The sequence below is a fragment of the Calidris pugnax genome, unplaced genomic scaffold (assembly GCF_001431845.1).
Source record: "Calidris pugnax isolate Ruff unplaced genomic scaffold, ASM143184v1 scaffold25, whole genome shotgun sequence".
Taxonomy (NCBI): domain Eukaryota; kingdom Metazoa; phylum Chordata; class Aves; order Charadriiformes; family Scolopacidae; genus Calidris; species Calidris pugnax.
The window spans coordinates 9,447,179-9,474,511 of NW_015090805.1; the positions used below are offsets into that span (position 1 = coordinate 9,447,179).

The 27,333-nt window shown below is 38.1% G+C and overlaps 2 protein-coding genes across 5 annotated transcripts; one reads left to right on the top strand and one right to left on the bottom strand.

Moving 5' to 3' along the window:
• Nucleotides 1–1,158: 1,158 nt before the first annotated feature.
• USP16 (ubiquitin specific peptidase 16) lies at nt 1,159–22,782 on the bottom strand. Of its 2 annotated transcripts, none has more exons than XM_014938209.1 (18): nt 22,647–22,782; nt 20,404–20,518; nt 17,884–18,059; nt 17,124–17,227; nt 14,603–14,706; nt 11,866–12,044; nt 10,825–10,917; nt 10,029–10,159; nt 9,589–9,676; nt 8,636–8,714; nt 7,653–7,744; nt 6,817–6,873; nt 5,500–5,667; nt 4,246–4,918; nt 3,527–3,618; nt 2,223–2,309; nt 1,615–1,771; nt 1,159–1,500 (listed from the first exon to the last, which is right to left on the bottom strand). In XM_014938209.1, exons 2-18 carry the CDS (start codon nt 20,462–20,464, stop codon nt 1,376–1,378), a joined length of 2,466 nt encoding a protein of 821 aa, XP_014793695.1. In that variant the 5' UTR covers nt 20,465–20,518; nt 22,647–22,782; the 3' UTR covers nt 1,159–1,375. The 2 variants fall into 2 exon arrangements, with proteins under 2 accessions (XP_014793695.1, XP_014793694.1); XM_014938208.1 differs by having other exon boundaries at nt 11,866–12,047.
• Nucleotides 22,527–26,191, top strand: RWDD2B (RWD domain containing 2B). Of its 3 annotated transcripts, none has more exons than XM_014938211.1 (5): nt 22,527–22,566; nt 23,304–23,522; nt 23,625–23,692; nt 24,391–24,756; nt 25,465–26,191. In XM_014938211.1, the coding sequence occupies exons 2-5, from the start codon at nt 23,316–23,318 to the stop codon at nt 25,700–25,702; spliced, it is 879 nt and encodes a 292-aa protein (XP_014793697.1). In that variant the 5' UTR covers nt 22,527–22,566; nt 23,304–23,315; the 3' UTR covers nt 25,703–26,191. The 3 variants fall into 3 exon arrangements, with proteins under 3 accessions (XP_014793697.1, XP_014793696.1, XP_014793698.1); XM_014938210.1 differs by lacking the exon at nt 22,527–22,566 and adding an exon at nt 22,662–23,131; XM_014938212.1 differs by lacking the exon at nt 22,527–22,566 and adding an exon at nt 23,048–23,124.
• Nucleotides 26,192–27,333: the final 1,142 nt, after the last annotated feature.

The following is a 27,333-nucleotide window of genomic DNA, read 5'->3' on the forward strand; positions in this document are numbered from 1 at the left end:
GCATCAGGTGCAGCTCTTTGTGCTCTTAACTGCGCACCTTATCCAGTATTTGAGTGTAAATAGTCAAAGGAGCATTGAAATCAGTAAATATGGTTGCAGGTCTGTGCTCTGTGCCTACATTTATTTTTGTTGCATGCATCCATTTTATCCTCACCCTTTAAGAGTCTCTACACTCTCAGAGCAGCAGCCGGGCAGCAGTGAACATCACCTCATTCTAATAGCCTTAAAAATAAATGCTGAGCAGCAGCAGTTAGAATGAGATGGAGTGTGGAATCTTTCAGCTGAAGTCCCCCCGTTAAGATTCTTCTTGGAAAGCAAACCACTTGTGTCTCTGGGAGTAGCTTGAAAGAACTGCGCTTGAAATTCAAGCCACTTCAATAATTAATTCTTTTATTACTCTTGCCAGTGCTGCTCTACTTCACAGCCAGAAGGGAGGGGAAGGCTAAATCCAGTCTGGAACTGTCTTATGCCTAAATAAGGCTGCCCGACACCAGCTCCGCTAACTCTATAGGCAGTTGCTGGTGTGGCTGAAAAATAAACTCAGCAAGTTTTCAGGAGGATTGGCATTCTCATACAGGCAGCTGCACAAGTGCCACTGCCGAGGGCCGTGAGGGGAACAAGGAGACATAAGGCTGCCCTTTTTCTTACTAAGGTTGTTGTGAAAAATGCACCGAATGTGAGCAGCTGCTGCTCTAGCACAGAGGAGCCAAGATGCTATTTACATGAAAGCCAACGTGAAGCTAGGGCTGGGGAGAACTTCCCAGTTACAAGTCACCCCAGGACTAGTTTTCTTGCCCTTCCAGTGAAAAAAAGGAGATCTGAGCTCTCAACCTTACCAAAATACCACCACGCAAAACAACTCCCAGGGTCTGCAAACTGTGGGCTCCCCTATTGGACACAAACCAACAGCAGAAAGAGAGCTGATGCTGAATTTGTCTCAGCTCTAAGATGTTTAGGAAGGAACATCTTATGCTGGGAACTCAGTCCTAAAATACACATGGCAAAGATGACAGCCAAGATAACTATAGTTCAAAAATTATGGCTGATCCCTTTAAAGTGAAAGAGTTGCTGACTAAGATGTATAGCACTTGCAGGAGACTAAAAGCAGCGGTTGCTCGTCTGTGCCAAAAAATAAATTACTCCTTAGAAGCTCAAAGCTGTAATTTTGAAAAAAAACAACTTTATTTATTTAAAAGTAGTGAAAACATTGGAAAAAGTATAATTTAACCATTTGTCAGTGTGTCTAACAAGCATAAAGTATATTCCTGCAGTTGTAGAGAGTAGTTCCGACATTAAACAACGTGATTTGCAAGTCTCTGCCTTCTTGCAGGCCACTTGAGGATGGCTGCACAGTGGAGGTGGCTTCTCAGAGGAGTCAGAGCAGTCGCTCATAGAAGAGGAGATAAGCCTGTGAGCTCAGCACTTTCGATGCAGACACGGCCTGCACGTGGGTATCGCTGATGTGGAACCACTGCCCTTTCACCGGTTCCGTTTCTAAAGCTGTGAAAGGAACAATTTAGGAGTCAAAGTTATGACCAAGGATTGAAGCCATCAATCAGTCCTGTCGCTGTTCTGCAGTAAGAAATAATTTTTAAAATATTTCCAATTATTTACCTTGAGGAGACTGTCCTCGAATGACAAGATCAGAGAGATGGTTGTTCATACTTCTCACTTTAGCATAAGCAGTGTAGTGCCCGGACCTCATTGTTCCACTGTGTTCAACAACTCCATAGAGAGAGTACAGCACTTTTGTATTCCCTTCAGCCACGTTCTAGAAAAGCAAAAGTTTAGGTATGTCAGTCAGGTACTGCATTTTAAAAAAAGGCTTTAAAAAGCTTTTAAAACCTATTTAGGTATGTCAGTCAGGTACTGGGTTTTAAAAAAAAAGGCTTTAAAAAGCTTTTAAAACCTTTAAAAGGTTTTTTAAAAAAATGTAAACCCTTCACTTCACTTTGTTTGCTGAGGAAAGGGAGGCTAAAAAAAATGTAAACCCTTCACTTTGTTTGCTGAGGAAAGGGAGGCTGGTCATTACAGATTCATACAAACACTGCAACTGATCAGGGGAATTACACTGACTCAAGTACAAGTTGCACTTGTATCCTGTTTTATCACACGAAATAACCGAAGCTTGACAAGTGTTCTACAGAGAGTCTGCTAAGCAGCTTGATTGTGAAAGCACATCACAATACGGTAAAGGAGGATCTGATTGTTTTCTCACTTACTTTACATTTCACTGTGCAGAAAGGGGCCAAGTCTATCACTTCCGGAAACTTGATATGCCTGTTAACCTTCCGTAGATTAAATCCAGCCTTAAACAGACAAAAGTAGAAGAAAACACCATAACGTTAAAATGTAGCACATTAAAACCACGCTTAGTTACTAAATGTTTCATGTTAAAGTTTCAACAATACAAAATTAGTTTTACATTACAGAAAATTGGGAAGAAATTTTGGATTTTTTTTTCCCTCCAATGCCCATAGTTTCCCAGCATTACCTCCCTGCCTCCCCTGCTGCACGAGTTAAGACGACTCTTCAACTCATTCTTACAGTAACTTAATGGTGGCAAAAGTGGAAAAAGAATCAACTCTGATGTACTTATGAAACTACGAGGCCATCTCTTGCTTCTCAGATACTGTAGTATGCCTGAATATCTAATTTTATATTGTCAAAACTGATGTAACTTCTACTTCCACCCTATTCAAATAATCTTCCAGTATCAAACTGGAAAAACAAAAGGAGAAGATGACAAATGTTATTTTCTTCATCATGTTAGTCTCTTGGAACAAGCTACACATTTTCATTTCCTCTGTGGAATTGCTTTTCATCTACCTAAAGTCACCTCCCTTATGTTTTTTTTAGCATTTTGACCAAAATACTGAACAGTTTTAAATTCAGAAGAGGTCACACTGTCTCCCATCCCCATTCCTCTTCTCTTTCTTGAAGCGCTAAAGCTCTAAATTAAAAATTTTCCTATAGTTTGGAAAAAAAAAGGTAAGCCACTTTACTTTGGTGTCTATGAATAAGACTTGAGTTGCACTGCTTTCCACTTATCCCCTTTTTTTGCCTTCCCTCAGTAAGGCTCAGAATCCTCTTTCCAATTCTACTGACCGATTTGTTACATTCAATTAGTACAGGATCCTATTCTGTTTATACTGAAATGTAAGAGACCATGCACTTCTGTAGTAGCAAGAAACAATTAGTGCTAAAATACTGTTGTTACTGCTTACTGTATTAAGCAGTAAGGGAATATATTGCAAATAAGCTCACAAAAACCAGTGCTTTCCAGGTAACTAATGGAATATTCTTTCAGGAAAACACACCCCAACTCCTCAAACACCACAAAAACCAACGCTGCACACCAATGCCTTCCAAACCCTGGAAAAAAAAAACCTAAAGCAAAACAGTCTTATAGGAAACAAAAATATGCTAACATTACACATAGTAGTAGTTTAACTTAAACCTATATATACGTATTAAACTGGTATTATATACATACACATTTTTGCAGTATCAGCCTGTTATTTACCTGTTGAAACCTCTTTAAGTGAAGAGTTAAAACTGGAGGAGCAAGAGAGATTAGCATCTGCTTTTTGGCATTAGTATAAACGTACTTTTCACCTGCAGAAAAGAAAAACCACCAATGATTAACATCTGAACAAGTGTTGCAGCCGTTAATTTATTTTCACTATTTAGACTGTTATAACATCCTCCACTACAACTGAGAAACTGAACATTCCCCTTTAACATGATGAATGGTGCAAGAGCTGCCATCTTGCAGATTCCATATCACAAAGGTAACTGCTCACACCACCCCTGAGCAGTGTCAGTTCCTGCTTGTTCTCTACAACTCACACCATCAGAAATCACACGTGGCTTTTCCTGGCCTTTTAAGCAAACACCAACATGATTTCCCTATCACTGTAACAGCAGAATTTTCACATTTGAGGAAAGAACAGTCACCTGCTAAACAGCCCTACGTTCATCCACTTAATTTTTAGATTGAAATGCCCTTTCCCTACCTCCAAGCCCATACCCACTCCTCTGCTCACTCTTCTTTTTCAGTCCTGTAGTATTCTGTTCCTAAGCTAGTGAGTTCTTAATTGAAGCAGAACAGGCTCACAAGTATTAATCTGCATCAAAGAGGTTCTCATAACCTACCCCCCAGGGACATTTCCCCTCCCTCACCCACCCAAGCAGCAGACAGGGACATATTTAAAGTTGATTTTAAAAGATAATTTGTCATACTTTTTATATTCTTCTTTGGTCCACAATGTCTTTGTGTACACACATCACAGAGCAGTTTATTGGTCTCAGTAAGTTTTTCATTACGGGTAAATTGAGACAAACAGTGATAGATTGAACCTTCTTCCGGGTTCAGATCTTCCCTGTTTGCGAGTGTACAAAATGCTGTTTCTGCATCTTCAGTCAATACTTCACATGTCTTGACAGGAACACTTTCAAGGTCATCTAAGGTACTCGTATCAGCTTCAGCATTGGCACCCAAGTGTAGTTTTGAGAAGTCAGCAGCAAGCTCTTCCTCATCTTCATTTTCACCATCCTCATCTTTCAAAGACAGGTTGTCAAGGCCATTGACAAGAGTTATAGGAGAATCTAAGCTTTCCATAGGGATATCCCTGAGAGACTCATTTTCTACACACTCCTGTTCTGGCTTTCCTGTATTTTCATGCATGCTCTGAACTTCCGTACTACTTCCCTCTATACTGGGGTCTTTCTGAGTTAAGCACTGATCTTTGCAACCACTTGATGATTCCACTTCTTGCTTTGCATCAGGAGTTTCAGAGTTAATTTCTGCCTCTGACTCTTGGTTATACTCGACATCTTTTTCTGACTGTTCAGTTGCACAGATATCTGTCAAGTGAAGCACCTTCCCTTGAAGTTTTTGCTGGCGGCGTTGGCTCTGCAAATTAAAATACATAAGAATACAAAAACCCGAGCAAATTTAAATGATAGTTAGCATTTCTTACTTTTAATCAAAATTTTTGTAGCATGCCATAGATGCGAAGGGTGGGAGGGGGAAGACTAATCTATGACTTAATGATCAGAGGTGATCAATTCAACCAATATTGAATTTATCCTTGTTCAGTTGTAGTTCCCACTGCTCATTGTTACACAATATCTTCAAAATACAACTAATGGCACCCTATATATCTTAATGATCCATTCCTATGTTGGTACTCTAAAGTTTTGAGAATACCCTTGCAGTCAATGACTGGAGAACAAGCTAATGCTACTTCAAACAGGCAACAAAGTCCAGACAGTAGCTTATTCCTAACACAGCAACTCTTAACAAAACATGTAATTTCTTAACAGCAAAGAGGTAAATACAATTGGTCTTTTCCACTGTGTATTTGAGTCAGGAGAAAAATCTAAGCTGTCTCCTTCTCCGTCTAAACTGAGGAAGCAAAAAGAATTTGTTCTACCAGAAGTTGCATAAAAGTGAAGAAGTTTAATAGAAGTGAAATACTTATCAAAACCAACCTTGGCTTGTTTTTTGGCCTGTTTCTTTGCTTTTTTCTGAAGGTGCTTACTTGTACCAGGGGGTTCATCTCTCTGCTTAAGGTAACAGTCATTGTTTTTATCCTCTTCATCTTCAGATTCCTTTTCTTTGGTTTTTTTAACATTTTTCTCATTTGTAATTTTTACTTTCTACAAAAAACAAAAAGCCGCAAAACAACCACAGAAGTAGAGATGTTACTGTCCTGAGTAACAAAACAGTATTCCAAAGAAAACTGTTGGGATGTTATCTAAGTTTTCAGCTCAAGATATAATATATTAGTGACTGTAACATACAACTAACTCATTTACATCACCCTAATGTTTACAAAAGGGATGTCTCACTCCAGACGGAGTCCCCGTAAAACAATGACTTGCAGAATGAAACAGTATGAAAAAGTAAGGTTATCAAGGGCTGAATTCTCAACCTGTGAAGGAGCAACATTACCTTTGTCTCTAACAGATGTAAATCTCATTAAATGCACTGAAGACTAACATTTTGCACACGTGAAGAGATTTTCAGTTGAACTGCCTGCCACAGAACTTGTTTGTTTCTGCTAAAATGGAATTTGTTCGCTGCAGAAGACATATGATCCCTTTGGCTGAGGGGGTTTCATTTCAATATTTACTCATTAGCTTTTGTGTGAGCAGTGCTACATAACAAATCTGAAATATTACATATACAGATTATCAATATGAAACAAAGCAAATCAAATATTTTGAGTGTCTAGAGATTGATCAAATAAATGAACATTGATCAAATAAGTATTCGCATAGTATCCTACCAATATTCATTAACTTTATTCAATAATCTGAATATTATGAGAAGTGTTCTTGCACTCAGTGCAGAAACATGGATGAAAAAAGTTACATAAATAAAGCATTCAAGCAACCACTAGGCACCCATCACTACCATGGAATTTAGTTCAGTTTTACAATACTGAAGGTGAATTGGGAAACATTGGTCTTTGCAATTCAGTCTTCTAATATAACGAGACAACATTTAAACATACTAGATTATTACCTAAGCCAATGTCTACATTAGAAACATTAACTGACAAAGCAGCAAGGTCACCAATAGACTACCAGTGATTTTCCAGAGAATTTATGAGCTACAACTTACAGGAATGACTCTTGTGAAAATCTTATTCTTTGTCTTTCTACATGTCTCTTTTGAAAGTTAGAATTAGAAGTTTGCCCAGAAAGATGAATAAATTAATTCCCCAATGATTTTATCCTAAAGGTGTTTTCATACAAGTAAACAAAAACTAAGCCAAAAAGCAAGCACGTACAATTTCTTACCTGAACATCTAGCACAGGAAGTGACAAATCAAGGAAAGACTCATGGACCAAGGATACCTTTAAATGAAGATTTAAAAGTCCCATTTATTTTTGTTTGGAAATGGCTGCCTTGCTGTCAGTAGGCTTATTTGTACAACAAGTGTAAAACACACTGAATCTCCCTTCACAAACAGCTAGCCATGACCCAAATCTAGTAATCATTTTACCACAGAAATAAGAAAGGGATATTTTAACAGATATTGGTTTTCTAGTGGCCTCAAATGTGAAAGGCCAACTTAGGGCCTATGAGACTGATATCTGCAATCTGTCATGACATTCATCTAGCCCACTCAATAATACCCTTAATTACTTAATTCTCAGAATGCATTATCCCATTAGTGCCTCCTTGCTTAACTAACTATTCTCCTGGCAATCCCATGGTCATTCCAGTGTGGGAAAGACCGAATCATCTGATGAAAAAGGAAAGAGCCCCTGGCAGCTTACTGCTGGTTGGTAGCAGAACAATTAATCCACTCTATAATTGTGCCACTGGAAGGTGTTTATCAGGAATCTGAGAGTAAATTCTTCTGGCAGAAGCAGCTTTGTTGCTGACCTCTTTTCCTGTAAGTTTTTTGAAACGGACTGAAAGATTAGCTTTATAACATTAAAAAAAAAAATATATTCCAGCCAAACCATGACCCTCTTGGAAAGGTATGCAGCTAGTCAACTCTTAGAAGCATATTAACTGAAGCAAACCTCTCCGATTTCATTTATCTCTATGTATTGTTACTTTGAGGTTCTCCTGCCGATTACATAAAATTATACTCTAGTCTAGTCAAAGCAGGCAGTTTACTTACGGTTCTGCATTCCTCACACATGATTGTGCTGGTTAACTCTCCGCCAAAGATTCGATCTACAAAACTCTGCATTCCCTTTTTCTTTTCGTATTCTGCGAAATGAAAAGGTATACAGTAAAGTTAATAATATTACATATACCGGCAACCAATTTAGTTATGGCATACCAAATAAAACAAAAAAGAACACAATATGGAAGATGTATGATGGAACGTGTTGGCCTGTTGTTCTGTTTTCCTCAGGAAGTACAGTAAGATTCTTAAATTACGGTTCTTTCATGTATCAAGGGAATGGGACAAAAAACACACTTGCAGAAGACAGTCTGACTGAACCAACAACTGTATCATTTTCTCAACTCAAATGCATTTCCCTTTTTTCTCAGAAGCACTGCATCCCAGTAAGAGTTCCTGTTTTCTCTCAGAACTGAACTCAAACTGTCTGAACCCAAAAAGCAAGCACCAACTTTTGTCTGTATTGGCGTCCTACAAACAAAACTGATTTCCTCAAGTTATATTTTCAGTGTGGCACATAGTCTGGATTTAAATTTGCTCTTCACCTTCTAATCTAAGTCAGGTTGAAAAGTTTAAAAATTCTTCTGTGTTTGTGTTGTTGTTTTTTTTTAATCACTGCTAAGTAACTATGGACTATTAGGGCTGAATAAGCCATTACATTCATGTGCTAGTATTTTAATTTCTTACATAATATTTGAATGATTAAACACTACCCAAAAATATTTTAATGTATAATGGCTATAGAATCAACTCTCTCTTACACTGTTAAGAAGGAAATGCCACCAAGTTCAAGAAGACATTTAAATGAAGAGACTAACACTATTGAGCCTTATCTTCCAGACACATACATATTCAAGAGGTGTCATAAATTTGTACAATTAAACATGTATCTTTTAGTTGATTAGTGTTGCGTTGAGTACTTCAGTGAAACAGACTATTTTAAATGAGCACAACATCAGAAACATATATTTTACCTTTGATTTTCTTTTTAAGTTCTTCTTCATTTTGCTTGTTAGAATCAGTCAGCGCCTTCAGTATCCCACCACTTATTTGCTGAAATTTTCAAAACAAATACACACCGCAAAGTTTCCTAAACTAATTCGGTTATCTAGTTTGGTTTACAAAACATTTCAGATGAAGATTAAACCTTTTCCTCCACCAATTAAGAGAATCAATAAAGACAACACCAGTGCCGGTACACACACAAAATAGCTCCCACAGATATTAAAATAACCAACCGAGAAACAAGCTGGCAACTGTAACATTGCAATTAGCATGTAAGAAAATCAGTCTAATGGTTAAATACTTTCTGAAATTAAAAATGGCAAAACAGCTCATGGAATTTCCGCAAGTGAACTTGCAGACATTTCAAAAATTAAGAAAAAAAGGACATTCTTTATAGTGATTACACATACTGCAAACCCACTTTTTGTACAGAAGTTTTGGACAAATCAATCTACTTCTGAAGGACAACAGACACTTATATTAAAAGCATTGAATCAACAAAAGATCTTTAGAGCAAGCAAAACTGAACTACTGAACTGAATCCTACTTGATTTTATTAGAGGAGCATAGAGAATAAACAGTACACTGCTACACCAAAAGGCAGAAAATATCATTACCTTAGAAGCCTAAACAATACATGTAATCTATGTTAGAGATACAGGCCACAAACAAAGTTCTTTCTTTGAACAGTTTTCTTAAATGAAAACAGTAATTGTCATGGTTGCTCCTTCACACTGCTCAGAGGCTGCCTGGTTCTAAGCTCTGTTGCTCGTCTGCCCCAAGGAAGCACTATGGGCAGCACAAACCACCCTACAGAGGTTGACATCTCAGAAGAACGTTCTTTCTCCCCTTAGCAGGGGGGAAACTCTTGGTCTGGGGTATGAAGGAGGGGGGTATGCCCAAGTATGAAATTAGCACTCACTTGGATTTCTTCTGCTCTCATTCCATCAAGTAAGTAACGAAGTAATTCATGACTGTCTTGCTGCTGATAACCTTTAAATCGTATTGCTCTGGTGAACGAAGCAATAATTGTAAAACAAAAAGAAACACAAAGTAAAGAAAATTCATACCAGACACAAAAGGACAAAGTCTCAGGCATGTATGTATATGAAATCAAGAAGTGTCTACATATGGTATTTTCTAAAATTATGAAGCTTGCTAATCAAAATATGTCCATGAATATCTTTCATTTTACTTCTATTAATTTATATTTTGCTCTTTGTCCTCTCTCAAAACTTAAGTATTACACAAATTTTATATGCCATGATTTAAGTTCAAGAAAAAGAGAGAAAACTGACCTTTTTAAGCAACTAACATTTTTTTTTCATACCCACTATGACACACAATTGTACAGATACTCACTTTTTACAAACCTGAGCAAAAAGTTCCTTAGGAGTGACCACCCCTTTTTTCGTCTCTTGCATTTCTGTCAGGAACTGATACATGGCTAATGTTAAAGGACCTGGCTGATCTAGTTTTATCAGCTGAGGTTCCTGTTTTAAACAAAAGCAACAAAGTTGTTTTGCATTAATTTGGTTTTTCCTTATCTAAACACTTTGGTTCTTGAAAACATTATTATACAATGGAACACACAAAGTTTCAAAACAGCAGTAAGTTAACCTGACAAAACCAATCAACAGATGGTTTCTCGTGAGATGATACCAAAACACTGGGCTAAGAATCACTAATTATTTATTGCTTAGTTGCAACTCTGGATTTCTTGCTCTTACTAGGAGAAAAAAAAATATACAATTTCTTAAAACTCACAATCCTTCTTTCCCATCCAAATCTCTAACTGTAATGATAGGTGCGTTATTTAAGTTAACACTTAAGACATTCTCTAGTTTCCCATTTTGCATTTGACACTATAGCAGAAGTTACACATTTTCATCCTTTAAATAAATTAATTGTACCTTAAGCACTCCTTTGATGACAACTAGGAGTTTTTAATCCCTGCTCATTCACTTTAAATTAAAGACCTCCACTGACTTCACAAGCAACTCTACCGAAGTCAATGGTGAAGTTCCCACTGATCTTACATCTTAATCTTGTTAGTATTTAGCTGAAACAGCTTTAAAAATCCAGATAAGAGTATTGCTTATTTCTTTAACAGATTGGAAGGGGGGGAGAAACACTGTGGAGGTTGAAGCATATATACCATGAATAATTCAGGCGACTCAATTTTAACTGTTGTGCCAGGCATTTTAGCTTCTTTAAGCAGCTCCCTCAGGACTGGAGTTTGTGATAAATTCTGTAGAACATAAAAAAAAAGATATTTGTATCAACCAGATTAGCAGCAATTTTTTTTTTCCCCAAACACAGAACTAGAGTAGTAACTACCACTCAAGAAATTCTAACACTTAACTGTTAAAGGTACATTCCACACAGCTAATGGGACTTCCAAGCGTCCTTTACATATATGACTTCAGATTGCAGAAACCTTAAATGTACTATTCTTCTACTTCTTCTATGCTGTTATTTTGCCTATTTGCTAGTGTCTGTTTCTAAAAACAAAAGGTAAAATGCACTATGCATATTTACTTGACTTAAAACATGTATAAATAAAAATCAAATGGCTTACTAAAACCTGTAAGTACAGTGGGAATTTTGTTTGAGTAAAGCTTCAGTATCAGGAGCCAAAGAGCGCAAGATTACATGACAGTTTTAATTCACATGAAAACCAAATTTATTCTATCCAAACACTTCTTAGCTGAGCAAGACACACAAGATGGCAATGCAATATGCTCATCCTCTCAATATTTACTTTTATTTGATTTCCTGTTGCTGAGAGAGATTTTTTGTTTCAGTAAACACCCATAGTCTTGGGTTTTAATCCTTTATAATCTCTTATACTCTAAGAGGTCAGCAAGGGTGATGTGCCAGACTGTTTTATTTTTTTACTAAACTAGGAAGTTGGCATGCTTTATCTATATAAATCAGTGAAAGCTGCTGCCCCTCAAAGACAGGGCAGTTTGTTATATCTTCCCTTACAGCAAGTCTGGACCTGCAGCTCCATTTCTTCATATTTCTTTGGGCCAACACTATTTTTAGAATGAAACCATCATTCTTGGCAGACAAAAATCACATTCTAATTGAGTCATTGTACAACACTGGGAGTGGGGTTGCTGTGGGTTGTTTTCTTTTTTATTTTCACTATTAAAAAATTTTTTTATGAGCAGCAATAAGTACCATACCATACCTGCATCACTGCATTAAAGAAACATGTATTCCCCAAGTTACTAAGTCCTTTCACTGCCACTTCCAAGTTAGTACTTGAATGGGAATTCTCTTCTGTAAGCGAGACTTCTTTTTCGTGCTCATTTTTGCTGTCTTTTTCTACTTTTTTATTTTCAAGATCTTTGTTCTCTTGTTGTTTTTCTACTGAAATAAGAAGAAAAAAAAACATACCACATATTAATCCAGTAACAGGGAATGTGTTAGGGAAGAGTTACAGGCAGTAGCAAACTGCAATGTTTAAACTTAAACGTGATAATTAATTCTGTAATTGTAAAAATGTGTATAAATGTAAACCTACTGGTTTAGGTTTTTAAACTGCCTAGGAAACGGGAGTCAAAAAAGAAACAAAACAAACCAACAAAAAAAAATAGCATTTCAGGGGTTTTTTGATACATATTTCAGATCAGCATAGAATTTAAACATGCCACTTGGCCCACAAGCCACTCATGCCAACAATCTCTGAAATTCTGCATGTGTTATCTGAAATTTCATTCCTGTTGCAAAATCACCTACATTACGGCTTTATACAACATCCAACAAGATGGCATCTGAGATAATACCCCTTTTGACAAGGCACTATTGCCTGAAATGAAATGCACAGGTCTCTCACTGTCAAATCACACTCATTTTCATTTCATGAACCTGAATATATGAGACTTGAATGTTCATATTCTTAAAGACACATTGAATCTATTTCCCCCATAATTATGTCGGCGTATAGCTCAAGATTTAAATGACCTGTTTAATAAAAACATAAGAGAATTCCAGGCAATTTTCAAAATAACACCCACACTGGTTCTGCCAGTTTGGCAGTCTACTATTGATAAGGTTTCTGATAAATAGGGCTGTGAGCCAAGATTAACTTTAAAATCAAGTAATGCCAGCTCAGAGAAAGCAAGGACAACAGATAATACAATCTTTGCAGATGAACAGGAAACAGACAGATGGACAACAATAGATGGAACACACAACAACTGCACAAAGGTATTTGTTTTTCAGTCCACACCCGAGAAGAAAATTCTGGCAATCAATCTGAAGTTCAAATACTAGATGCAGATAAGGTATGTATCTGGGAAATACTGACCAAAACCACTCAAAGGTTCTGGGCCCTTACAGAAAACCTCAGCTGCTTCAGAGAGAGCTACTTGGTATTGCTGGGTGGTTGTGATCTATTTCCCAAGGGGCTATAACTTCAACCAAATGGGGGATGGTGTTGGAATTTGATAGCCATGAATTATACCATTTATGTTGATAAGCAAATTCTTCCAAGTTTTCCAGTGGAAATGTCTTGTACAAAACCAGTTTTGCCATTGTGGAAACTGGGGGTTTTTGTTGCATTCATTTCCTTTTAAACAACCATGTTTTGCAGACAGACTGCAGGATGAACATACTGTTTTAGAGAGTTCTGAATGTACTATAGCTACCTATACTAAATGTACAGACCCAGAAGACAAATCTTTTTGTATACTCATTCCATTATGAAATGTGCTGCAACAGCTGGAGATTAAAGTCATTCCAGCTGATACATTCATAAATACCTACCTAGCTAAAATACTTAAGGAATGACAATTTTCTTCCTTCAGACCTCAAGACAGACTGATGGAAAAACACAGCGCTTCTAAGTAATGAAAGACAATTCCTTACTCTTAGAGCAACCAAACGTCACATTTTAAGAAAAAATAAAATCACTGTAAAATTCTACTTTTTTCCCCCCTTCTATTCCTGTATTTCTGGTCTGTAAAAGTTTAGAGGACACTGAGCAAAATCTTCATTCAATTAGGTTAATGGGATAGGATGTTACTTATGTTATCAGAATTCTGACACAGAAAAAAAGAAAATTAAGAAGTTAGCTTCAATGCTTAAATCTAATTTAGCATATGTTCTTGACTTACAGCACTGTCTGCTATATTTAAGGTGCCTTCTTATTTTCTGTAGATACACTAAAGTTACTTACCTGTACGTGATGAGTCAGCACAAACTTGTTTTCTAACATAATCCACAGTCTGACCCAATCGGGTTGAAGTTTTATATAGGACTTCATTATCACATATGTAGCACCTGTCTCCGCCCCCCCAAAAAGAAAAACAATTAATCTTTTTTTTTTTCTATTGTTTAAAAAAACTAGCTGATTTGCTTGTTTGATTCAATTCATTACAAAAAGTTGTAAAATTACAAGATTTATTTTAAGATTTAGAAGTCTTAGAGAAGAGTTCCATCCATTTCTGATCAAGAAAATAGTAAGTTTAAAAATTATCTTTACTAAATGACTTCAGCGACTGGAGTTTTCAATTTACAAATATAAATTAGACCTGTAAAAGATGTGCTTAGAGACCTAGCCTGAAAGAAAAATAAATGCAGACAAACTTTTGCCAAAAATCAAGAAACTAAGATATCAGTCCCTAAAGGAAGTGACTTATGAATGTTATAGCATGGAAAAATATTTTGAGTATTCCAGTCAAGCAAGTACTTCATTATGTTTAAACTGGATCGGAAACAAATCATTACTATGTTCTGTGTCAGAATTCTGACACAGAAAAAAAGAAAATTTATGTTATCAGAATTCTGACACAGAAAAAAAGAAAATTAAGAAGTTAGCTTCAATGCTTAAATCTAATTTAGCATATGTTCTTGACTTACAGCACTGTCTGCTATATTTAAGGTGCCTTCTTATTTTCTGTAGATAAACTAAAGTTACTTACCTGTACGTGATGAGTCAGCACAAACTTGTTTTCTAACATAATCCACAGTCTGACCCAATCGGGTTGAAGTTTTATATAGGACTTCATTATCACATATGTAGCACCTGTCTCCGCCCCCCCAAAAAGAAAAACAATTAATCTTTTTTTTTTCTATTGTTTAAAAAAACTAGCTGATTTGCTTGTTTGATTCAATTCATTACAAAAAGTTGTAAAATTACAAGATTTATTTTAAGATTTAGAAGTCTTAGAGAAGAGTTCCATCCATTTCTGATCAAGAAAATAGTAAGTTTAAAAATTATCTTTACTAAATGACTTCAGCGACTGGAGTTTTCAATTTACAAATATAAATTAGACCTGTAAAAGATGTGCTTAGAGACCTAGCCTGAAAGAAAAATAAATGCAGACAAACTTTTGCCAAAAATCAAGAAACTAAGATATCAGTCCCTAAAGGAAGTGACTTATGAATGTTATAGCATGGAAAAATATTTTGAGTATTCCAGTCAAGCAAGTACTTCATTATGTTTAAACTGGATCGGAAACAAATCAGTGCTATCCATTAGTCCTGCACGCTTTTATTTGATCTTCTGTTGCTGATATAAAGCTATTTGTCTCTTTATGAGTAAAGAACTGTGTGGTTAGGCCACTAATCTCTTTTTAAAAAAAATTGTGACAGAAGCTGCAGTGACAAAAGCTCAAATAAGAGCAAAATTCTGCCAGAACACATACAGCTGAAGGAGAGTTGTATGTACTGATTTCATAGCTTTGCCCAATCTGCTCTTTGAAGAGGTGACAGAAGGTATTGAGGATTCTGCACTTTGAAACACACCGATTACAGTTCTTAGGCACAAACGCATTTAGCAGATTTCAGGATCACCATAAGTCAGACTCTGTTTTTGGACATTAAAAGCGGCAGAAGTCTACAGGAAAGTGCTTCCTTAGATCTCTAGCATCCCTGGAATTAGCTGCAATTTTTGCATGCCTCATTGAAAAAACTGGCTCAACCTTTGGATCTCTAAGAATGCCTATTTTTGTAATTAACCAGATAATAAATACAGTCTCACTCCTGGAATAACAAATGACAGTTACTTCCATGAGCAATTTTTATTATCATAAACTTTCATTCGTCAAAAATTTTTATAGGAAGCCTTGGAAGAATGAAGGGCCTAGAAAGAAGTATTTTCAACAACGTCTGTTTGACCAGTGGGGGAAAAACATTAAGTAGATCCAACTGGTAAGCCATAACGGTACTGAAAATACAGACAATAGCACTTCTTGTAACCCCAGAAGAGTAGAACTTAATGAATTACCAGAACTCTCCTCTTTCTCTCCACATTCAAAACCTTTCTTTTAAGCATTTGCAGGTAGTATTCAAGTCCATTTTCAACCACATATGCATGCAGACTATAGAGAAATTTATTCATACATTCATGGCATTAATAAACTCTGATCAAAAAGGCTTTTGCTTTTATATATAAAGTCCACTGTGAAATAAAGTTCTTGACTGTAGGTTTGATTTGTAACAGTAATTTATACCCAATATATCAATCTCTGAATAATTTCTTGTGCAAATTTGTACAACCAAAAAATTCTTGAAGGAAGCAGAATATCTTACTTAGGCAACTTCCTCCCATTTGCAAGTACTTTGATTTAAAAACTATGTAAGTTTTAGAACAGAGGAAATAAAGCCCTTTAAAATAATAATTTTAAAACTTATTTAAAAATCACAAAAATAAGTTCACTAATTCATTAGTAATATATATCATTTATGTCCATTTCTACTCTAGAGCTCAATAAAAATACTTGCCATTGCATATAAAAGTGCTAAACATGATCAAGTAAATAGATAATGGTATATAGAATTAACATAATGACAAATAATAAGTTTTGGAAAAGGCAACAAAGCAAAATGAAAACTGTTTATGTAAGGCACAGTAAGGAAAATTAAAGCTTCGCCTTATACAGAAACATGCTATTCCTTTTAAGAATATCCCTTTCATGAGAATTCCTTTTAAGAGAAGGAAGAACTACCAGGGAGATTGAATTTGTATGGACTGATCCAGCAGCATCTTGTAATTCTATATATAGTTAAGAAGCACGACTGTAAATTATTACGAAGTCATATTTATTGGGAAAATAAAAGTAATTAAGTTTGTCACTAATTGCTAGAAGCTATTTTCTTCTGATGCACAAGTTAAGAGAGTTAAGATTTAGATCTACGTAATGACATACGTTTCTACACGTCAGTATTCTGACCAAGTAAAAGCAATAAAATATGAAATCAACAGCATTTACTAGTTAATCAATTTCAACTTCAATTACCAAAACTTTCTAGTTATAAATTTTACAAGAAATATTTATTCAGCAAATCTCAGCAAAGACTGCAGAGAATTTTGTGTGTGGAAACGCTTTATAAATTTCTAGAGATAAGTCCTAGAAATCATACAGAAAAGAACACACAAATTATATCCCAGTCTCTGCTGCCCTCTAGCTATGTCTTAGAACTGTTGCCTGACAAACTCACCACACACTCCAGTTGTCCAAACTGAGAACCAAACAATGAGGGACTGATCTCGGCGTCGTGTAATGCTTTAAGGCATGCTGTTCTTGAGAATTTCTGCCACAGCCCTATAATGTTGATAACCAGAAGTGTCACAAAATCCAGTCGACTAGCAATGAAACATACATAAAGTCAGAATATAAACAAAGCATTAAAATGAAGATTGATTATGTTAAGCTAATTAGGATGAACAGATGGGTCTCTACTTCAAGCCACTTACTTCTGCAGAGACAGAAGTAACTTAACTGGGTGCAAAAAAACTAGAGTTGCTTGGGGACTGAACATCTAATTTACAAATTCCAGTTTGAACAGCTTGAAGAACAAAGCAGATCAAAACCAAAAACCTCTTCAGCGTGCAGAGTTCTAAGTTTAATAAACTAATGTTAGCACAAGATCTTATTGTAAAAATCACAAATTAGGAGCATTAACAGAAAGGTTTATTTTCTTAGCAAAATAATTTGGACTTTTTAGGAGCATCAGTTCTCAAGATGGTGTTTTAGCCTTAAGTCTGCTAAATGCTTTTGTGCCAAGCTTCTAAGTGCTTCATTTGCAATTCAAAGCAGACAATTTTTATCACAATAAAGTATATCAAATCATTTATGTTGCACCACCTTTGAAATAAAAAAAAAAAGAGAGAATATAAAAGTTTAATTAGAAGCTCTCTTGTTCCACTGCGTTATGGCATGAAGATACGAAGACAAATTAACAACAAAACAAGAGATACCCTATGGCCACATTTTAGACATAACCATATCGAAGGGCTTTCGTCAGTCTCCTCAGATTTCTCTTGTGTCTTATTGTCTGCCTTGCAGTCCTGACAAACGTGCCATTCCACATTCAGCAGTGCCTTTTTCAGCTGACCTTGTTCCAGTCCTTTACGAATATGCTTGCACGGAGGTTCTACAAAACAAAAAGCACAAGAGGGATGTAGGTATCATAAAAAATGCAAATGTCTCTAGGCTTCAAAGACACAGGCAGCAATCCAGAAGCTAGGATAGCCTTTCTAGAGCCAAAGAAACATTGACAACTTAGCAGACGTATCAGAAAGGAACCCTTTGCTACCCCCATTCAGAGTCTGGGCATATTGTTGCTGCATCCTAAACTACTGCATTACTAAAAAAAAAAAACCCAAACGCAAAAAGCCCCCTGTATCACTTAAATCTACATCTAGTCAGAGGAAGGGACAAAATCTTTGGATACAAACCTACCTACTGTGCCAGGCTATGGGATTCTATTATTGTGGTGTTACGATTCGCCCATCTCCCAGGGAGCTGTCACAGCCCACTGCCATGGTTCCCAGTCACCAAGGCATCACCTGGCTGGCCCAGGAAAGTGGAGATTATGCTTCCAGTTGAGCTGCCTCAGGAAGTTATGCAGCAGACTATGGTAAAAAAGAGTGGTGGAGTCACCCAACCCATACTGTTATCACTTTGCACTACAATACTACACCGGACCTGGAGCTGCATCTTCTGGGCCTGGTGTGAACTTCATCTGTTTTACCAAACTCTGGTAAGAATTGTTACACCAAGAACAGGCATCTGCTGCTAAGAGCTACTATCAGGAGTATAATTATCTAACTTTTTTTTTGTTTCATCTTTAAGGTTATTGGTTATACTGTCACTTGAGTGAAGAGAAGCTGCCTGTAAGCTTAAGTCATGTAGAGAGAAACTGCAATAAGCAGACAATGCATATGCAAACAGATTCAAGTTCTTCCAGATAAAAAAAAAAGAGGAACATACTTTTTTTCCTTTACCCCAGAAGTCAAAACCTAGAGTAAACAAACCCATGCTAAAAGAAACAAAGTTGTATGTACCTAATACGCTTTTAAAAAAATAAATCACAGTTCTGTGAAACTATTATTGAGAATTACATAGCTGTTTACATAACTCAACTGTTGTAAATCCTTTGCTACAAAGGTATTTTTATTGTGCAGATAGCATAACAGCTCTCAATCTGTCTTTGCTGAGTACCATATGCAAGATTACAGCCTCAAGATAGCAAACTTTTCTTGGCATGAGCTGAAACTGGTGAGAAGTTTTGTACCTGCAGTTCTGCTTCTGTACAAGATTATAGGAGTTTACCACAGTACAAATGCTAGCCAGTAAGAGCCAAATATAAATATTCAGATGTATTCGTTAAGTCTTTTAAAAAAACACAAGCTTCATCTACAACTTCAAAATTGCCTTTTTTAAACAAATCTTTTGTATATTGGCCGCTACTATAGAGTGGGATTATTCACTATGATCAGTCCTACTTTATATTTGGGGCTTTACAGGACTGTAAATAGGCTAGCCTATTTTTAGCCAAAGAAGTCAGATGCCATTAGCAATTGCATCATAACTGTTGTTTTTTTTCTGGATAAAAATGAAGAACAGTCATTGATCTTGACTCCGGGAAGGGAAAAAAAAAAAAAGAAAAAAAAGAGAAAGTCTTGGCTAAAACTGTAAGTGCTCTTTCTCCCAGCTAAATTAGCATGGCTCAACTCGCTTCCCCAGTGGGGATGAACAAAAAAGATGGGCAAGACACTACCTATGACCTTGTAGACAAGGCAGTAGAAGAGAATGCTACAGAGCACAAGCAATAAGAAGAGCTAGAATAACCAGGGTAAACAAGACAACAAATAAAGTTCCAACACAGGGCTGAGACCCAGCACAGCTAGAAGGATAACAGTAATAATTTGGGATTTTCTCTAAAGGAACAGAAGGCAAGGAAGAGAAAGAAGTTTTAACCAAAAAGCACTATGACTAGAGAGCTGAGGTGTCCAGGGCTAGAACTAAGTTAGTTGTTACTGTAAAGACAACAGGTTTCAGAGAAATATTTTAATTGCAATCTTTTTTTTTGCTGAAGCAAGAGTCTTCTGCAACAAAAGCTTCATTAGGAAAATGCTAATTAAACCTACCATGACAAGTTTAGCAGCTGACTCTATAAGCCTTTTATACTCTGAGGAATTTTACATCATTCAATACAATCTGTGTTATCAGTAAAGAATTGTGTCTGAGTTTCCTGAAAACCAGAAAATAATCCTGGTTTTCTAGATAGGATTACTATTTTATAGCATACTTAGAAAAGTCACAACACTAATGCTTCTTGGTAGAGTTCAGTTTCAGTTCTACAAATCCACACTTTGCAAATGAGACTTCAAAGACAGTGACTAGTGTAAAGGCCTTCTAACATTAATGAGTTTTCAGGCCCTCTTTGAGGTTAAAACAAACATTACACCACAGACTTCTCTGAGGAAACATACCTAGCGTATCTGGAGACTCATCAGACAGTGCAGTTTTGCCTTTGATGCGTTTCTTCCCCATATTTGTAGTCTTTTTTCTTACATGAAGTGATTTTTCTCTACATGAAACAGTGACCTAGCAAAGAAAAACAGTAAATTAGAAACTTGGTTTTTGTTTTACTTGCTCAGTGCTAAAAAATAAGTTATTTCTATGGCCAAGGTGTCCCTTCAGGTGAATTAACTTGTTTTAATTTGACAATTTCAAAAGAAAATAAATTAATTATACTTTAAGATGAAACTGTTGTAGAAGATCACAGTGTGAATTATAAAAAACAAGTGATTAAAAACCTTAAATCAAAAGCATTGCACAAAAGAACAAGATGGGAAACTTAAGTATCAAAAATTCCCATAAATCTTGAGGACTTGTACTTTAACTAACTAATATCACAGGGATTTTAGGAAAAAGAATTGGGTTTGTCCAATTAAATCTTCAAGGTTTTTGCATTTACAGTCTTCCAGTTTTCTTTACCACAAATTCCTTGTATCTTTGATGAAGTCTGATACAGGCAAACATTCTAACATATCTGAAAATACATAGAAAATGGGAGTTCAGATTTTTCTGGTTCTTCACTGGGGGAGATTTATCATTCATTTCCCAATATATCAAGCAAGTAATTCAGACAGGGCCTGTTCTTTGGTATGCCTGTAAACCCTTCTAGGCAGGGCTGATCTACCACTACAAAATTGCAAGCCAAGTGCTTGCCTCCAAAAAGTTGGCTACCGCACATATGTTAGGACATTTTTAGCTTCTAGGCTGTCGCCCCTGTAAGACCCTGTACCTTACCTGACAGAAGATCATTCAAAAAGATTAGGTAAAGTTAAAGACTGACACATGCTTATACAATGAAAACATGCAAGCTAAACCGCTTCAAAATCAAGTCTCTGCAGTCTTTGCAAGCTAGCCTAACCCCACTGCCCACTCCTTCACATAAACACATCAGCACAGCACTAAATCTGACTTGTAAAATCCACCCTTTCAAAACCATTTCTTAAGCTTCCTTAACCATTTCTGAGCTGTGTACTCAGCAGCACACCGGCCCCAGAGAACAGCTGCCTGCATGGAGCTGTCACGGCTGAAAACCGAAGCCAGCCCAAGAGAATCAGAAACTGAACCAGGAAGAGTTGAGGCACGATACCCACTGAGGGCTTTGCGTATGACAAACCTTTTCAAAGCATGATTTTTAGGGCAAATTACCCAGTTGTTAAATGACAGACTACCCAGCTGTTAAATGACAGCCACTTAATCGAGAGTTGAATTATCAACTTCTGCAACTTAGCATGCCATTTGTTCAGAGAAAGAAACAACAGTTCATCCAACAGACTCCTAACAGCACACTTTTCAGCCAAAAAAAAAAACCCAAAACACATTAGATCTTACGTGAACAACCCTAAGCTGTTAAAACCCATCCCAAACTGACTGTGCTCCTGGCAGGAGGACAGGGCAGCAGCAACACCTTAACCTGAGCCTCCCCACCTCCGGCCAGACTGGCCTGACAGCCCCTTCACCGGCCCTTCCCGCGGGACAGGGCGCACCAGGGAAAGCGCTGCAGACCTAAAGGAATAAAACGGTGGCATGTTTGATTTATTTATCGTTATTATTATTATTTTTAACAAGAGCAGTCTGCAAACGACCAACAGCGCACCTGCACCGGTTGGAAACTCAAGGGGAAAAACCTAACACCCCCCAGAAGCTAGCCTGAGAAACCGGCGGGGAGGCGGCGGGGGGTGAGGCGGAGGAGGGGGGGAGGGAAGCCCACCTCAGGCGGCGGGGCTGAGCCCCGGAGGCTCCGCTGCACACCCGTCGCCAGCGGGGAACCGACACTCCCTGTCCCGAGGGCAGCGGCGGGGGAGCAGGCGCGCCCCAGGACTCGGTACAACCCGGCCGGGCTGGGTACCTGCCGGGCTGGGTACCTGCCGGGCCCGTCCCGCCGCCTCACGCACCCCAGCCCGGCCCGCGCCGCCCGCGTGCTCACCACCGCCGCCGCCGCGCACCCCACGGCACTTGTACCGCCCCGCCTGCCTCCCATTGGTCCGTGCCCGCCTCCCGTGCCTTAGCTGACAGGCGCCGCAGCCAATAGGGAAAGCGGAGTGTCCCAGCCGGAGCGGAGGCTGCGGAGCGGTGGAGTGAGTCTCAGGGCGGGGGAGGCGGGCGGGCGGCCGCGGCGGTAGCAGAGCGCGATGGCGAGGGAGGGGGCGGCCCTCACCTGGCAGTGCCGCGGAGCGAACAGCTTGTTGGCGCATGGCTCCGTCTGGAAGGCAACCCGGCAGCTTCACCTCACCCGCGGAGCTGTGGAGGCGCCAGTGACCGGCTGCCATGCGAGCTTCCGGCGCGATGCATTGTGGGGCCGTGAGGACACGGCCCGGGAAGGGCGGCGGAGGGGACGGGGACGGGCCGGCGCATGCGCGGCCGCCTCCCCCGCCCCTGGTCCCTCTGGGCTGCCGGTGGGCGCCAGAAGCGCATCCTTGCGAGGGGGAAAGGGCTGTGAAACAGGCTGCCCGGGGAAGTGGTGGAAGCACCGTCCCTGGAGGTGTTCAAAAGGCAGGTGGAGGTGGTGCTGGAGGACGTGGTTTAGTGCTGGGACTTGGCACTTCAGCAGTTGGACTCCGTGATCTTAAAGGTTCCTTCCAGCCTCGGCGATTCTGTCATTCGGCTGCCCACCGTCACGTCCTGTCCCACCTCAGGTCAATGGTAACCTCCTGGGCTGTCACAGAGTGTCTCCGTGCTTCCCGCTGCCAACATACAAAAATTAGTTTCGATAGATGTGGTTATAAGGATTAGTATGATTTAAGTGAGGATAGTTAATGAACTTCGTTTCATATTCAAGTCCTGTTTTTCTTCCCCCCATTTCTTCTTTGCTTAGAAAACAACAGAAATGACTAACCGAGAAGAAGCTGAGATCCAAATTTCGGAATTAGAGCTACTCTCCAGCATGTTTCCCTATGAGGAAGAGTTCGTTGTGACTGACCAGGTGGCTCTAGCAGAACTAAAGCACTATGCTGAAAATGAGTCTGCAGAGATGCCATCTTCAAAAGTTCAGTTTATACTGAATGTTAAGCCACAGGTCTCCAATACCTCTATGGTACAGTAAACACCTTTTTTTTATTATTTTTATTTTATTTTATTTTTATTTTGTGGGATTTTAAGGCTTGCCTGAATTGAACATTTGCTCATTTGCTTTCAGGTGGAATTTGCTATGACCTGTGCCTTACCGTTTAAATATCCAACTGTTCTACCAGAAATTACTGTGAGGTATGGCATTAAAAGTACAGCTAATAAAAACATTTAAAAGGTATGGTGTGCTACATAAATGCAGTTATAAGAGGAAAAAAACCAGGTCTTTTTTTTTGATATTTACTGTCAAATTAAGCCAGGTGGACAAAAATGTTGAAGAAAAAGGTCTCCAAGGTTAGATTTCTCAGGTGTCCTCAGCAAATAAGTAAGAAAAATGGGAAAACTGTGGAAGAGTGCCATCTTCTGTACAGAGGGGTTACATGCAGATACTCTTGGGTCTGATGCTCAAGAAGAGAGACTGTTGTCCATTTTGACAGGACTTAACGTTAACTAAAGAACTGAAAAGTTAGTCAGTGGTCTTATTCTTCCCTTGTCAAAATGCTGTTACTCCCAGGCTTCTGTTATTTTTTGTTGGAACATTTTTGTTTAAAGAAGTAGCCTTACATATTACAGGAAATCAGTCACCGTACTTACTTTTCAATTACCTTTTTCTTGATTTTAATTTAGAGATTGGTAGTACTATATATGAGCTCAAGAGTTAGCACACCAATAAAATATGATAAATAAGACGTTTTCATAGCTAATATGACTTAAGTATCAATAGCTAGTGCATACCATCTAAATATGGCCTGATTTTTTGACAGCTTGAAGTAAAACTGTTTGAAAACCATGCTAAATTGTAAGCATATTACAACTGCGTTTATATTTTTCTTTAGGTCTTCATTATTAAGCCGCTCTCAGCAGATTCACCTGAACTCTGACCTAAAAGCATATTTGATGCAAAACTGCAGTGGTGAGCCCTGCATGTTGAGTGCAAGGGAATGGGTGAAAGATCATGCAGCTGCTTACATTGACAAGGAGCTTTCATCTTCCTCAGTGACAACATCAAATGCCATGCAGCCAGAAGACACTGTGTTCACTCGATTGTGGATCTATAGTCATCACATTTACAACAAGCAAAAAAGAAAGAATATTATTGACTGGGCCAAGGAGCTCTCTCTGTCAGGGTTTTGCATGCCAGGGAAACCAGGTGTTGTTTGTGTAGAAGGTCTGCAAAGTAGTTGTGAAGAGTTCTGGTCAAGGTTAGTTTTTCTTTGTACTTAAATGCCAGAAGTAGTTAGAATATTGCGTGTTTCACGTTGTCTATGTGGCCAGAAGGTGTGAAATCCAACCACCTTCCAACCTATAAAAGTCTGCAAAGTATTTGTGTTTATCATAATGTATTTGAAACTCTGAACATCCACTGTACTCTTGTTTACAGTAATCAAGGCTACTAGTAATGCACGGTGCACATGTATTCTGTTTTATCTTCCTGTATCTCAGTTGTATAGCGATGGACTGCAGTACCCCAGTCGTGTTAGATACCGTATGCTGTTATATCGCTTTACATTCCTGTCTTATTCTGCTCCCATCATTTAAACTTCTAGATGGTGCAGACTAAATGAACATTGCCCTTTGATTATAACCACTAAGAGAGTATGACAATATGGGAATTCTTAGCACACGCAAGGCAGAAATGAGCACTGAAATCGAAACCACATCTTCATCAATTATTTTGTGAGGGATAACACTGAGGTTTTTGAATCCTGGGGAGATACAAAGAAACCAGCTCCTGCTTATGGGAGTGTTTACGTGTGAGTAATATTTCTATGACCAGCTAGGGAGCCATTATCTCTGCCAGCATATATGTACAAATGGAATTTATTGGCTTCTGTGATAATAGCTATTTGATAATATTTTCTAAAAACAGTTTTTATTTTATAGATTCATATTTCTCCAATTGCTTTCAGAGTAAGAAAGTTAACGTGGAAAAGAATTCTCATTCGGCACAGAGAAGATGTTTCTTTGGAAGGTGGAGGGCATGCTGAGATTCAGAAACAAAGGAAGTTCCCTGCTTTGGAAGAAAAATGTTTTGATGCACATGGTTCCAGAGGAAATCATATGGATTTGGGGCAGCTATATCGGTTTTTAGAAGAAAAAGGATGTGCTGACATTTTTCAGATGTACTTTGGGGTTGAAGGGCATTGAAGAAATTGAAGATCACCACAGGTCCAAGTGCCTACATTTGTAAGTTGATCCTCGTAACAGATTCCTTAGCTGTTCTGCCACAGCTGATCAGAGAGGGAATTAATAATTCATGGTTTGTATGATGAATCCAGTTTTCAGTGAAAACAAGTATCCAGTGAAATCCTGAATAATGAAAATGACTAAACAAATGCTTTATATGCTTTCCAGTTTTAAGAACATTTAGGGTACATACCTAATTACAAAGAAAGAAAATACATTTGATTACTTACCAGGCAGTTACAGAATTATAGATGAATGAATGGATTTCTAGTGAAGGAGTATATGAATAAGAAGAGACAAAAATCAAATGTGGATATCTCAGGAGAGGAAATCTGATGTTTACATTATTTGTTACTGTTTACAGACACTACATTCTGCACAATCTTTTCTTCTACTTTCTACCTGGAAGTATGTTAAGACAGGGTATTAATGTTTTATTTAAAAAAAAAAAAAGAGAACATGCTTTATACGCTTTCCAGTTTTAAGAACATTTAGGGTACATACCTAATTACAAAGAAAGAAAATACATTTGATTACTTACCAGGCAGTTACAGAATTATAGATGAATGAATGGATTTCTAGTGAAGGAGTATATGAATAAGAAGAGACAAAAATCAAATGTGGATATCTCAGGAGAGGAAATCTGATGTTTACATTATTTGTTACTGTTTACAGACACTACATTCTGCACAATCTTTTCTTCTACTTTCTACCTGGAAGTATGTTAAGACAGGGTATTAATGTTTTATTTAAAAAAAAAAAAAGGAGGGAGCAAGTTCACAAAAGCTTTCTTCATGCAGACAAGATGAGCTAGGATGCTTACTTTAAGGCATAAGAATTTTCTGTAGGTAAGCATGTGTGAAGAGAGGTTAAGAGCAGTACTCTGGTGGCTCCACTATATCCGTAGCTGAGGAGCCCAGTCTGGTTGCTTACGTTAAAGCAGAAGCCGACCAAGATGTGGGCTCCCTGACAGCACACTCCAAACCGGGACAACAAATGATCCTTACCCTGATGAGCTGACAAGTTTGGGGTGCACTGATGGAGAGTGCATCACGCCGCTTGCGGTTTTTAATCTGGTCTCAACCGAGTTGTATCAACAAATGCCAATTTGCTTCTGTACTTATGGATTCCGTATCTAAAATTCCATACATGTCATAAAAAAAGCAGGCATTGGTTGCTTCTGATGTCGATTAAATGTTTCTGCGTAGATCCAGTAAAATTGCTAACGTTCAGGTGGCTTTGCAGTGGTTTCATTCCACAAGCGCCGATTTACCTCTACCTGAAGTAATTAAGTCTTTATAAGCCTACGTGAATACCGCCGCTTAATAAAGGGCCCAAGACACGCTTGTAGCTCTCCCCACATTGAAGATGGGTACAAAGTTTAAGGGTATTTTAAGTAGAGGGCGCCAACGTTATACGTCACAACTGTTACCACAAACCGGCAGATAAAACTTTCTAAGACTCAATTTACAGTGTAGAAAGCAGGCATTCTTTATTGCGGCGCCAGGTGCGCAGGGGATAGCTCCTCCTATTGTGCACACCGAATTCTGTTGTCAAATTAAATTTATACACAACAGGTATACAGATTCAGT